Here is a 13,844-nt window from a genome sequence, read left to right as displayed (position 1 = left end):
GTACCTTTTCACACGTGTCAGTTCTTTCACTGTTTTTTTCATTGGTACTTGGGTTAGATTCAAGACTTGCTAAGGAAGCTCTGGAGTCAGCATGGTTTGCTGCAGAGATAGCTATTGATGAAAAGGCTGTAAATGAAAGTCATAGCAAACATGCTAAACTAAAACATTTATGGATACAAAAACTAACAAGAAAAATGGAAAACTTAAAATCTGTCACATGCTAGATTGACACCCATGCTTTGAACTTCCAATAGCAAAGCTATTGATGGGTATGTTTAGTATTGAAAACATGCAACAAGTTGGAGTAAAATGATTCAGTTTGCTGTTATTCATGGCATTAAAATGGCCTGTTGCATTCTGTAAGGCCTGACCTAAAGCCACAAAAATCAGTGGAAAGATGCCCATACACTTCCCTGAGTTTTGAAATGGGGTTTGGAGGAAGTGAACAAAGTAGATTGTGTTTCTACCCTTCCATTAAGCCTGGAAAAACTAAGAATACTTGCCTCCAAGAGACTTCAGGAGTTTTCACGAGAAACCTTGGAACTATTCTTAAGTCAGGCAGAGACTACAAGAATGAACTCAGGCACAGGGATTTGTGAGAGCCTGAATACTGGCATCGTTCCAAAGCAGGCGAGTAAGTGAAGCCGTGGAAGAAGAGCGGCTTCACAAGAGAAATAAAAATCAATCCAAAAACACCCAGAGGGAAGAGAAACATTGCATCCCATGTTTCCCTGAATATCGTATAAAATGGGTTAATGATATCCTCCATGAATACTAAGCAGAAAGCACGATGGATTGAGATACACAGAAATCTACCTGTGTGCGTCTTCAATCTGTCATTTATACCTGCTATAGAGTTCAGAACATCTTTGGAAAAGGATGTGTCCACAGAGTTTGCATGTTTCATTGCTGTCTGGCTCTGAAATCCTCCGGCTGTGCTCAAGTCATCCCTAGATCCCTGTATTTTGAAAAAAACAGAACAAACTCCAGTAAATGCTATCACTCATAACTTTTATAATGACAGCACACCTGATAGGCTTTTCTTAAGACACTGAGCTTGAAAACCTGCTGTCAGTTGTTCAGACATGACAGCCTTAAAAGATCAAGGCTTGCCATAATACACCGAATAGTTACCTGCAGTATGAAACCCCCTCATAATTGAAGTTGTTAAGGACAGATCAAGTCTAACTGTGTTTGCTTCTTAAACACTAGCACAGCATTGGGAAAGGAGCATTAACTGCTGTTAGCAATGATCAGATGAAACAGGCTTGTTTGCTGAAAGGACTGAAAGACACAACACTCCTGCAGAAATCTCTTTCTAGTTTTTAAAGCAGGGCTATGATTATAACGTATCTAATCTTTTAAGAAATAAACAAATGTGCTCCTCCACATGCGCAGTTTATGCAGACGTTTTCTGTGGTGGTAAAGCTGTTTTATGATGTTTCTGTACCCCTTCCCTCCTTCAGCTAATTGTATGCATTCTCTCTGCCTCCTGGTATAGTTCATGGTCACTCTGTTGCACCAGTGAAACTGCTTGTAGGTTCATGACGTAACCCTGCAAAGAATCTGTGGGTGATGGGAGTTTTTCTTTACAACAATGCCTCCCAGCCACCTGCCCAGGGACCTGCCTGAGGACAGGGTCCTCCGCCCCCAGCCTGCACCACTAGGGCAGATGTACCAGACGCAGTGGCTGAGGCTGCAAACCTCTAACTTTGAGTTTCCAGCCCTGGAACAGCCAGTGTCCTGGGTCTGTTCCAGACCCACAGTCTGTACCCTGCCAGTACAGACTCCCGGGGCCCTGCAGGTGCTCTGCAAATCAAGACCTTCCAAATTAAAGATTGCGGTTGCAAACAAATCAGCATTTTCAGAACAGCGTTTCGTTAGCTAATTTGTGACCAGCATAAACTTGGACCTCTTCCCACCAGATTCACTGGGTCAGACCTCAGTTTGATTGTTTCAGCGTTCTGAAAAATCACATGAATTACCTGATTGGAAGTATTGATATTGAAAAGGAACATATCCTTCATGTAAATCCTTGGCATATTGTCCAAAAGCATTCCATACAGTGGCATGTACAGGTTTGCAATTTGTGCCTGCTTTGCCTAAAAAATAAAAGATACAACATAATCCTGAAGAAACTAATTAACATATACTAGTGGCTAAGGAAGTTGCATATATGTTTAGCTACTGTATGAACAAGCAAATGAAAAAGAATAAACAAACAGTTTCTTTACCGGCTCTGCATATCGATCATCAAATGAATGCTTTGCCATTAAGTTTTTAAGCACAGCCAAAGCTAAGTGCCTAATATCCTGGTCTTCTTGCAAGGCAAAACCAACCTCCCGCAGCAGGACTCCGATTAGAAAATGTTTACGGCAAAATTCATTGGTCAATGTGTACTCTGGAATATCTTGGAATAGAATGGACAAGAATGCTTAAATTAATATATAGGTTACATATGCCCCCCCCTTCCAAATTTTCAATAACTGTTATTGATTTAATTCACTGTTAAACCTCAATTTCCTGATCTGGCTGCTCCATTCTGCTCCCTCACTTGCTAGAATGAATTAATCTAATATTATTTCTCGAAATCATGCAGTTTTTCCAATTTAATAATAAAAGACAATTTATATACACATTCCCATATGAGAATCTCAAATGTTTTGCACATAATAAGACTATTCACTTCTTTGAGGCACGGAGTCCAAACTGTTGCTCCCATATTCTAGCTAGAAGGGTTCTGAAACACAGAGATCCAGACTAATTCCACTTTTGAAAATGGTAAATAGTTTTTGCCTAAATTTGCCACAGGTCAGTGGCAGAGGTCAAAGTAAATCTTAAAGCTCTTGATCCACAATTCTGCTTACTTCTTATGCAGTCATTTTGTTCATACCTGATGTTCGATATTCCTGTGTTGATTCTGAAGGCGTCACAGGGTCTTCATTTTTCATAAGTATAAAACAAAAACAGGCAAAAATCATGCATTTTTTTTTTACTTATTAAGTGTAAAAATATATTTGCTTTGTGTCTTTTTTTTTTTTTAATTTGACTCAAATTTGAATGAAACAGCTTCTACTGTTAAAGAAGGCTATGAGTGTCAGAACTGAACTCACTTTTTGGTGCTGAAAACTGAAGCAAAAAGGAGACAAGGGCCCACAGTCTGAGAGATGCTGCATAGAGAGATAATTCTGCCTTCCACTGGAAGATACCTTTTACTCTCAGCAACTTAAAGGACCACATCCCAAGTGAACTCCCCAGAGTCCACAGAAAACTGTCAGAACTGGCAATTGTGCCCAGGGCTGAAATCCCAGCGCCTTTGAAACCAACAGGAAAAGCACCCAGTACTGGGCATTGGCCATGAAGTTAGGTTTGAAATAACAAATTTCAATGCACGAGATGGAATGCATGGTGGCTGCTGGCTTTGGGGTCTGGGCAGGGTGGATTCACTCCTGTGGTAGAGCATAGGCAAAACCTGTTCACACTTCTCTACAAAACACGGGTTATACACAGTATCCCCTGCCTTGAGAAACAGCTCAGGAGGTATTACTAACAGATTCTGAAACGAGCCTCTCTTGCCTCACTGCTCTAGGTAAAACACTGCAGCATGTGGTGACCATGTAAAGCTCAGGCTTGCCACAGGCCCGGAAAGTAAATGCACTTGGGAGAAAAGGGCTATTGCATGGGACCTGCTTGCCAGTCCTAGAGATACTCTGGAGGCAAAAAGTACCAACAGCCTATTGTCTGAGAGATGGATGTTTCCAAACTCCTGCTGCATGCCCAGTTCAGCTCTTCCCCACAAAGGAGGGGCTGTCACATGGACAAGCCATACTCCCAACAGCAGCAGGAAAGCTTCTTCCCAAATAGTAGAGTTTCACAATGCCCTTATCACTGCCTCAGCTTCTTCGCCTTCCTGCTGTACCTGTTCAACCCCTTCCCTAGCTCACCACCCCCCAAGGCTACTGCAGCTTTAGTAATTAGTCCTCACAAATAGTCCAGTTCATTCACCTCAAAACTTCCACTGAAAGAGTCACCTCCCACCACCCAACTGGGCTGTCAGGGATTGCATTTATTTACAAGCATACCAAAATGATGTTATTTTTAATCACGCTGCTTAAGTACTACACCTGAAAAGCCATTTGGGGCTTCTGTGCCTGATGTGCAGACATGATACTTCAGAGTTAATTGTTATCTGCTCTTTGAACTTCCCGATAATTCACCATTGTACAGAAACCCTTTTGGGGTGGTGCCTTACCAGGAATGTTTGAAGACCGTATGGGCAGGCACAGAGGGATGAAGTGCTCATGGTGACAGACTTCTTGGAGAAAGTCAAATTTGAACTGATGTAAAGTCTGAAAATCACAACAGGCAACGGCTCAGTTCACATTAAAACAGGGAAAATGGTATGACAGAGCTGCACTACTATTTACCTCTACCTCAAAATTCATACTTACATCCAATAATGAAACCTTACAGCTTGTTATACCAAGCTGCACGAATAATAAACATTTGGTTTTTGTCTCTGTTATCAAATGAACTTGTCACAGTCAAACAAGCTTTTTGGATTCCTGAATTATGATTTTTCATTGAAGATGTACTGATAAATATAAGCTTGATGCAAGCTAAATATTTAAGATATATTTAAAGCTATACTGGGTCTGTTGATGGTATATATTATAACATATAATCATAGCAAAGTATCTTCTCCAGTTCACATAAATTTGGGACTGTCATAATTATTATGCCTTTCTTATCTTCTTTTTTTTTTTTCTCCTTTCTTTTCTTTTTTTTTCCCCTCTTCTTCTGTTTTTGGTCAACCAAATACAAAGTGTCAGCCACACAGGCCAAATCCAAAACTAACTGATAGTGGTGAAAACTTCTCTATTGACGCCAGTGAGTTCCAGCTCTGAGGCGTTTGGGTATTACATAATTTTGGTATTATTTCCTTAATATCTCCTTCCCGAGAAGCCACCTATGATCTTTTGTGGAGCCTTGCAACTACCTCAAGAATTTATCATTCCCACTATAATGATGTGCCACTGAGATATAAAGATAATACACGACATCCAGTAATACATTTTTATTTACGTCTTCTCAGCTCACTGTTCTCAGTAGCAGAAAGCAGTCATTCAGGACTACCAGTACGACACTGCATCGACCTAGGTCAAACACTTGCCCTAGCATTAGAAAGTAAAGGTCTTCTATTTGCCCTGTGTTTAAGTCTGTCAGTCCCTAAAATGAAACTGTAGCATTTCTGCTGCCACCGTCAGGCTAGGATACCTGGAACATGCACTTCTCAGAGTCTACCGAGTAATGGATGGTGGGGAATTTTTCCCTGAAATGTTTTATTGCACTGTAGTACCTCATCAGGAATACAGCTGGACATGCAATTCAGGGTCTAATGGCAAATAAAGAAATGAAGCACCTGAAATGTGTTTCCCAAGAGGAACTGTGACATTTTGAGGGAACGCAACAATGAACTGAATTCTAATGAGGTATTTCAACTTTTGGATTAGTATTTCTCAAAACAATGTTTAAATGTCAAAATATGGAATACTGTGAGGGATTTTTTCTGTGGAACAGAAATTATGGTGCTTCATTCACAATTACAATAAATTCAAACTGCAATGTTACAGACCGACATACCCACAAACTATTTATTCAAGCAGCAATATATACTGTAAAATTTTCTGAAGAGAGAGGTCAGATTGCAGTATCATCTTTTTGATACATAAACAATCCAGTTAAAGAAACAAAAGGCACACAGAAAGAAATAACGCAGCACATTTAAATAACTGACTCTTGCTTAGGCATCTGACTGAAAATGAAAACAGTGCAAGGCCTCTCTCTTCTTGAGGTCAGAAATCTCTGATTTTATTTTGTGGCTATTGTTTTCAAGTGCCGCAAAGCCTGTTCCAGTGGTACATCTGTCTCAGCTCTGCAGTGATTCCGCTTCCATGCATCCTGGCAGACGGCTCTGGAGGGATGCGGGCTGGCTGGCAATGTGCATGCACTTACTGCCGAGGAAGTGCTAAGTTCTGCCCTGCACACTGACTAATCTCAGGCTTTTCTGCTGGCCATTAATTGGCTTTTTTAATTAAACATCTGTTTCTGTGGTTGAACGTATTTACGGAAGTCTGAAATGCGGAACCAATTTTCAGATTGCATAATACTATTTACAGAATTATAGACTTAAGGCTATGACATTAATACTGAGAGACTCCATTTTACATCTGTTCCAGAGATTAGGTGAAAGACCCCAGTGCAGCATGAAGTTGGTTTTAGTATAAAAGCAAAACAGACCTGGTGTAATCTCACTCATTACCTACAAATGCCCAGATCACTGCTAAAGAATTATAAAAAGCTAATGGACAAAAGTTTTGTAAGCTTTCTTGGGAAAGATGAGTCATTCAAAGTGTACATCTTGAATACATTCTGTTATCGATCATCTTATATGCTCCGGTATGATAGCTCAGAAACTCAGTCATGGAAGAGAAAAAGCCTGTGACTTATCCTGATGGATGAAGAGTAAAGGAGTCAAGCTGAATAATTTGGGGACCTCTTGCAGTTTGAAATTTATTGTTCAAACTATATAATTGACTATTATAGGTATTATACAAGAAATTCAGTCTGCAGGGAATTTTCCTCATAGGAAGCACAAACTAATTTGGAGCAGACTGGCTTTCTTGCATCATCAATGAGGTAAGAGCATACCATTCATTCGAAGTAACTGAGATGTTACATTCTCACTTGAGTTTACACAATGGTAACTTGTTCATATGCTCTTACTTTAATCTCCTCAAAGAAGATTACTGCCAATTGCTGCTGATATTTATAGACCAAACCACAAGTGTACTCTCCAAAGAATCAAAGCTTGAATTCAAAGGACTTCTGACTGGTCAGCCTTTTGCATGCTTTGGTCTTAGCAGAATCTGCTCTCGCAGGCAGGGCTCATTGAGTACTTGGTTGGACACAGCTATTTACTCCCAGAAAAGGGGATAGGTGGTTCAAAACCAAGAGGTTTTAACACGTATTTACAGTAAACGTTTTCACTGACTTGAGTTCTGAGCATGGTGAAGCCATGGAATAGATCATAAATAGTTTCAATATGAAAATATTCTGCTAGAGTCACTGGAAAAAACAAAAAGAAACAAAAAAAATCAAAACTATACCTTGCTATCTCCTGTTCCAAACATACTTATGTAATTGTTGACCATCTTGAACACAAATCCACGATCCATAAATGTAAAACAGCGCTAAGAAGGGGGGAAAAAAGAATTATTATTTTATAGTCAAAAGTCTATATACTGCTGTACATGGCCTCACTTACCTGGCTATTTGCCTTGCATCACCTATAAACTCGAATCATTTGCACAGGTGAAGTTACTCTTATAGCAGGGCAAGGAAAACCAGGGAACTGGTGAATCTGGCTCGATTTTTAAATTTATTTTTAGTAATAATAAATTGATCAAACTTTTCATTTTCACTGTGTCTACAGTCTAAAATAACTATCACAGTGTACAGTGCACTAGGAGAAAGCTTATCTAATGAAAGGCATTAATGTACTGCAACACTTAATCACTAGAGGTGGTGTGTGATGGGAGCTGACCTGAATATCTCCCTTCGGTGACAGAGCAATGATTCTTGAGGAATCAATCCAGCCACAATACTCGCTGTCTATGAGCTACATTATCTCTCTGGGAGCAAATATGCCACTACATTACTTTACGATGAGAACACTGCTCTTGCTGACTGATGGGGCTGAACAGCCAGAAGAGGTAAAGGTTTTTGGGGGCCCTGGTGCTACAGTTACTCCTTGACATTTTTTCCTTGCAGAGTCAGTCTACCAGACAGGGAATGCAATCCTGAATTCCCCCCCTTCTCTGGTGTTCCTGAGCTCTGCAATACTAGCAGAGCCCCAAGCCTTCTGCCACACAGCATTCAAACAAGGCTGCTGCAATCCCAGCCTGGAGAAAGCCATATCATCTCTAACCTATGTAATTCTTTCTGGCAGACTAGATTTGAAAAGAAATCAAAACACAGCCATATGCCATTATCACATAACGCAACATACTGTCCTCTCTGTTTAGCTGAGTAACACATAAAAATAGCACGCAAATCTGCAACACCTCCACGGGTGCAACACCACACAACTACTGACTAAGCCCCTCCATCCATGCTTCTGCCTCAAACCAGCATCATCTTCCAAATGATGTAACACTATGGATAGATATGCCTTAATGTCAGTATGCCAACAGCAACTAGGGCGTCCATATGGTATCAGCAACAGAGGCCAACACAGTGGACAGGAAATTTATCATTTATTTCACCTGTGTACAAAAGGAGAAAAATCCATCTTCAGTTTGTGGTTGTTTTCCTTATAACCTCACAGGAACCTTTCCTTGCTGGAATACTGCTCTCTCCTCTAATGCTGTGCTTCCATTTCTCATAAAAGATTTGAGCCTGGGTTTCAGTGTTCTGTACATCATTAATATACATCATTCTATGTAAGGGAAAGGGGTGTGTGCGTGTGTGTTTGTATTCAGCTTAAATCTAGATTAAGTATCTGGCCACACAACTTATTGAATGGCAATTTTCCCATGCTCCACAACTAATTCAATGCTGGGAAAATAAAAAGGGTTGAGAAATATTAGGACAAAGCCATAAAATGCAACCCCTTTTAGTGACTTTTCCAAAACACACATGTATTTTCTTGTATTTGGCAAATGAAAGGGCATTACAGAGCTAAAAAGGTAGGTTACAGTATTTCACATAATACTTGCAATTTGCATATTCTGGTTTGTAAAAGCTGCCCACTCTGCTTGTGATTAGGAAACATTAATCTACCCAGAGTCATTCAGAGCTATAGTATTTAAAGAAAAAATACCAGCTCAACTGTAGCTACGGTTTCATTCCTCACCAAACTTTTTACCCATTTGAATGTAATATAAGAATCTGCAAAATTTGAAAACTTGGGCTCTTTTAGAGAATAGATATAAATGAATCAGAACTGCTTTAAAACAGACTTAGATAAAGCTTCTGCATTCTCAAAGACCCAAGGGCATAGAAAAACTAAACTGCAGGTCAACACTAAACTTGGAAATTGAGCCATCATTCACTCAGAATTGTTTTTATTTCCTTTGACTAGACTAGAATAGTCTCAAGTTTGCATTAAGTATGGGTAAATAAGTGCATATGCTGTAATGACAGAACATCTCACCTTGAGAAATTTGGCAGTGCTGTAGTTTGCATTCCTGGTTTCTTCAAGAGCATCTTTGTATTTCCAAACAACATGGTCTGCTAAGACCATCACAAGTGTATCCAGCTCAGTTTGAAATGATTCTGGAAACCTCTGAGTTCGAGAAACCTAAGCAGGGAATAGATCATCACTTGAGACCGTACGATGTCGCACATTAAATGTGAAAATACATTCAGGCCAAGAATAAAGACAATAAAACACAGGTCATTTAACATAGAAGCAAAATATTCCTAAAGTTTCATGGACCTATTCTGAGTATAAACCCCAAAAGGAAGAATCTGGTCCATAGGAAAGTGGGAAATCTTATCCTCAGATTCCAGTGCAAGTATACTAAGAGCACCTTTGATAATCAGGTAGAAAAGAGGTCAAAGCACTGATCTCCAGCTATGTAAGATTTGCTCAAAGCAAAGTAGAGTTTCTAGATCATTTATTTGCTGTCTAGCATAATCACCTGTTTGGGTAACCAGCAGAAATTAGAGAATTCTCATTCCATTCTAACCCACCCATTACAAAGCTGATGCAACCGTATTTTTGGCCCACCAGTTCTGTACAAGCAAGAATAGGTTTGAGCCTAGCAGGTAATATAATGTTTTTGTGGGTATAAACAATATTTTACAAAGTATAACAGTGGTTTTTTTTTTTAACCAGTCAAGAAGAAAAGTCCAAGTACGTGTATTTCCCAGGATTCCGCATTTTATATTTTCCCTAAGAGAGTGATTGCCTACTTAATTGAGATCACATGTATACTTACCTTTGTTTTGTTTGTATCAACCAAGTGCTGTGCCATTGATTTTAAGATAACTGCAAAGAAGAACCAGGAATGCTGTTCAAAAGAAGGAAAAAAGAGATTAGGAAAAATGATTATCTGATAAATACTTTATGATGTATTACCACATTCCTTATAGATGGATTGCATTTCTCAGTAATGCACAATGATAAACTCTCCGCGACAAATAAAGACCCTAAGTGCCATGTATTTGAGTAACACTGGATCATGTCCTTAAGAGAGCTGAAGCCACCTCACGCTCTCTGTCACTGTGGCTCTGTGCAACAAGGAGCCCACAAACATTACTCCTACAATTCCGTTCCTGCTGAGCACTTTGTTGTTTGTTTGCAGGTAACTGGCAGAAATGCATGATGCAGAGAACCTCAGAAAACAGAAGCTGAGAATAAACTGCTTTTTTAGATCCAGGAGATTGGTAATTTGGCCCAGAATAAGATGGTACTTTTTAAAAAGATAAACAGAGTCATTCTTCAAATACCATTTGTAATAGTGAACAGTGAACTCCTGTATCTCAGGAGATATGCGAAACAAATATGCTCAAAAAAGCTTAAAAATTGCAAAAAAAAAACCCACAAGAAACCCAACCACAACTACTTTTGCATGGCCCAGGTTTCCTGCAGGCCAGCTTGTCTGCTTTTTTCAGCCTATTTTTGCTATTCCAGTGGCTCAGCACAGGAAATAGGAACTGGTTCATTCTGAACAGTTGAACATATTTTTGCCACTGGGAACTCCGGAGCTGGACTGGCTAGCTCTTATACCATAACTGACAGGCTCAGTAATGGGGCTTGCAAGCGCATGAATTTCTTAGACCTGGTTTGATATGAGAAACCTCAGGAAACCTCAGTCATTCTCATTTTGGTCACTGTCAATCAAAGGCAGCAGCTGAAATCACATATAAATGTCCTACTTACAGATGAATATTCTCCCTGCATCTTCCAAAATAAAAATTAAAACAAAGTATCCTAAAAGTAATTGTTCACATCATATTCTGTAAGAATTAGGTTTCTGACTCAGGACTGAGCTGTAACAGAAAGGAGCAATTTTATTATGCAAACCCCAGCATTCTGAGAAATGTGTTATGCTGAGAAACTGTAGCAAGTCTGGTAAGTCTGTTCTGATGAATCATTGCAGGATGTGATTTTTGCAAAGCTCATAGAGGGAAAGAGAAGAGAAAGAGATGCAACAAGTGAGTTTCAGGCAGAAAATCAGTAGTAAAACTACAAATGTGCTAATTCAAGCTATCATTCACCTTTAAAACCTGTTTCACTGTTACTTGCTCATTTAACTTCAGAAGACCAGTCATATTCTTGGCCAGCTCCTCATGAACAGTCCTTTCTTCAAACGATTTGGTCCTGAACACATACTGAAGAAGCAAGTAAAAATAAAAATTATCAAAATGTACATTAAAGCAAATATAAAAAACCTCACTAGGAGAAGATAAATTATTTATACACCACTAACAGCTGACAATCTTTGCCACCAAAATATCTTGACTGAACAATATACTCACATAAAGTTTAATTCCCCTAGCAGCAATGGCACAACACTGCTCCCCTACAAAATCCCAGTTTTAAACACAACTTCCTGTTCATTTCAGCTTAATGCAAACGAAGAGGAATTTCTGCTTAAAATCAGCGCTACGATTTATTTTTGCAATAGGGCATAGGATCTCCTCTAAACTGCCTTTCAAGCCATTTCACCAGGGGAAAAAAAGAATAAGCAAGCAGAGGAAGTACGGAGGGTTTTTCACCCACCTAGTCAGGACCACCTTTCACTTGCTCCTTTCTTCCAGTGGCAACAGCTAGTCAGAGCTGGTAACAACTCTTCATCCTGAAAGGCGTAAAGCACCCACTGGAGCTGACAGAAGGGGAAAACTATACCCCTTTTAGAAATCAAGCCCTCAAGAGAGGAATTTATCTACCATGTTGCTCAGAACTCATAAATCTAGTACGAGTTTTATTCAGCATTTTAAGCTAATAATTTGGCACTGGGATCCATTACTCCTTCCCTAAAGCAAGAGCACTGCCAGGGCATCAGTTGGGATTAAATACCTTTTCAATTTAACCAGGCAGGTAAAAGAAAGGAATATCACTTGAAAATATCTTATTAATATTCAGCCTTGTTTCCAGAGCAGATGCCATAAGCTTCTCCCTATGCAGTTTGACACTGCTGGGTCCTGTTATTTAAGTCAGTGTAATTTCGCATTATTATTGCATCTGAGTGACTCACAATTCTCAACTTATTTACTCCCAAAACAGCATTTCTAAAGTAGGTATTCATTTCCTTACAGATGGGTAAAAGAGATTAACAGTTATTGGCTGCTGGAAATGGGAAAACAGGCTAAATGGACCTTTGGTGTGGCCTAGTAATCACCTGGTATTTCAGAGATATTTAGCCGCAATGGGTGTCTATTGCAATTTTGAAAAGTTATTGAGCAGAAGAGGTGTTAATAGCCATTTAATTAACTACATTTAAATGTTACATAGGTTATTTATTTTGGAGCCTGAATAGTTCTGCTGGACGTCAGCAGAATTCCTCGGTGCTTAAGTCAGAGCACTTCAGACTAAAATTTGACTACTAAGATGCTGAGATGCATCACCTGTAAACACATACTTTCATGAAGTATAAAAGTAAATCCATACCATAGAAATATCAACCAACAGTTGTCAACACTGAAATTAAAACAGTTTTCCCATTTAGTAACCTAACTCCTACCATATTACCATTATTTTACCCATGAACATGCCAAAGTTTCAGAGTTCATCAGAACGTATTTGCTTTCACTTTATTCCTAAAGTTAACTTTAAAAAAAAACCCAAACCCCCCAAAACTTATGTCACATATATTACTCAAAATCCACAAATGCCCTGCAAGGTGGGAAATTCTCAGTTTAAGACCATTTCACAAAGACTGACACTAAGCCTACGCTCCTAGAAGCTCAGTGGAAGTGCATTTGCACTAGGTCTTGCTCCTAATATGTGAGCTCCAGTCATCAGCCGACTATGGGGAACTGTCCCTCCCACATCCCAGTACCCTTTAAGAGCGCACTGCCGCTTCCTCCTCCTGTGCTTGCTCAACTTGGTGTCCTATGGAAAGGAAGCTGCACCATGCAGAGGAAACATGAGCAGCCCTTTGTCCTCCTCAACGGAATAAGGTTGCGAGCCAGGGTGCAGCCAAGTTTGGTGGAGAAGGATGCTCCATGCCCTTAAAGCACAGAGAGGCAGTGTAATTTATTCAAGAGGACACAAGAAACTTATGGCAGAGGAGGAGAATTGACTCAACCTCTTTCAAATCTTACATTAGTCTCCTAACCAGAGTCACCCAGCCTACTAGTGGCAGAAAGCTACCATGCAAATGCAGAGAAAGCTACGAACAAGTACAACTAAGAGTAAACAGGAAAAAAACCCACAAAAAACAAAATCAAAAACCCCCACGTAAAATAGTTAACAGTATAACAGCAATCGTACCGTCACATAAGAATTTATGCAGTTGTCTAGTTGTTCTTCATGGCACTTAGCGACAATGTTAGTAAGAACCCTGCAAGATAAAACAAGAAAAAAAAAAATTGACCTGTTTTGTGTCATAAGGCAGAGAAAGTCTATCTGATGCATCACATTGTTCTGTTATTGTAACCTCATGTAAAACAGTCCATGAGGGATGTGATCCAAATGATGAACAGCATGTGTAGAAACTGTCCCACCAGGAAAAAACGGTCATTCCCTGGGCCCTCCACGTGCATGGGTTGTGCTGTTATATATACATTTGTCTAATAAAATGCACCTAGTTTTAATGATTATAACTGTA

General features: G+C 39.6%; 1 protein-coding gene across 11 annotated transcripts in view; it reads right to left on the bottom strand.

The window, feature by feature from the left end:
* DOCK10 (dedicator of cytokinesis 10) overlaps positions 1–13,844 on the bottom strand; it is a 165,015-nt gene that overhangs the window by 29,306 nt on the left and 121,865 nt on the right. For 9 of the 11 annotated variants that reach the window (XM_087739071.1, XM_087739063.1, XM_087739066.1 and 6 more), the window contains exons 25-35: positions 13,508–13,577; positions 11,290–11,403; positions 10,008–10,079; positions 9,218–9,364; positions 7,170–7,253; positions 4,253–4,349; positions 2,894–2,938; positions 2,235–2,410; positions 1,986–2,102; positions 847–958; positions 5–126 (exon numbers count right to left, since the gene is read on the bottom strand). In XM_087739071.1, the coding sequence (XP_087595197.1) occupies positions 5–126; positions 847–958; positions 1,986–2,102; positions 2,235–2,410; positions 2,894–2,938; positions 4,253–4,349; positions 7,170–7,253; positions 9,218–9,364; positions 10,008–10,079; positions 11,290–11,403; positions 13,508–13,577 (1,156 nt within the window). The remainder of the gene's footprint in view (positions 1–4; positions 127–846; positions 959–1,985; positions 2,103–2,234; positions 2,411–2,893; positions 2,939–4,252; positions 4,350–7,169; positions 7,254–9,217; positions 9,365–10,007; positions 10,080–11,289; positions 11,404–13,507; positions 13,578–13,844) is intronic. The other 2 variants (XM_087739061.1, XM_087739062.1) reach the window with 2 other exon arrangements.

Source organism: Nipponia nippon, unplaced genomic scaffold (genome assembly GCF_047370975.1).
Source record: "Nipponia nippon isolate SJK-2023a ecotype South Korea unplaced genomic scaffold, ASM4737097v1 scaffold_7, whole genome shotgun sequence".
NCBI lineage: Eukaryota > Metazoa > Chordata > Aves > Pelecaniformes > Threskiornithidae > Nipponia > Nipponia nippon.
This window is presented reverse-complemented; position numbering and strand designations above follow the sequence as displayed.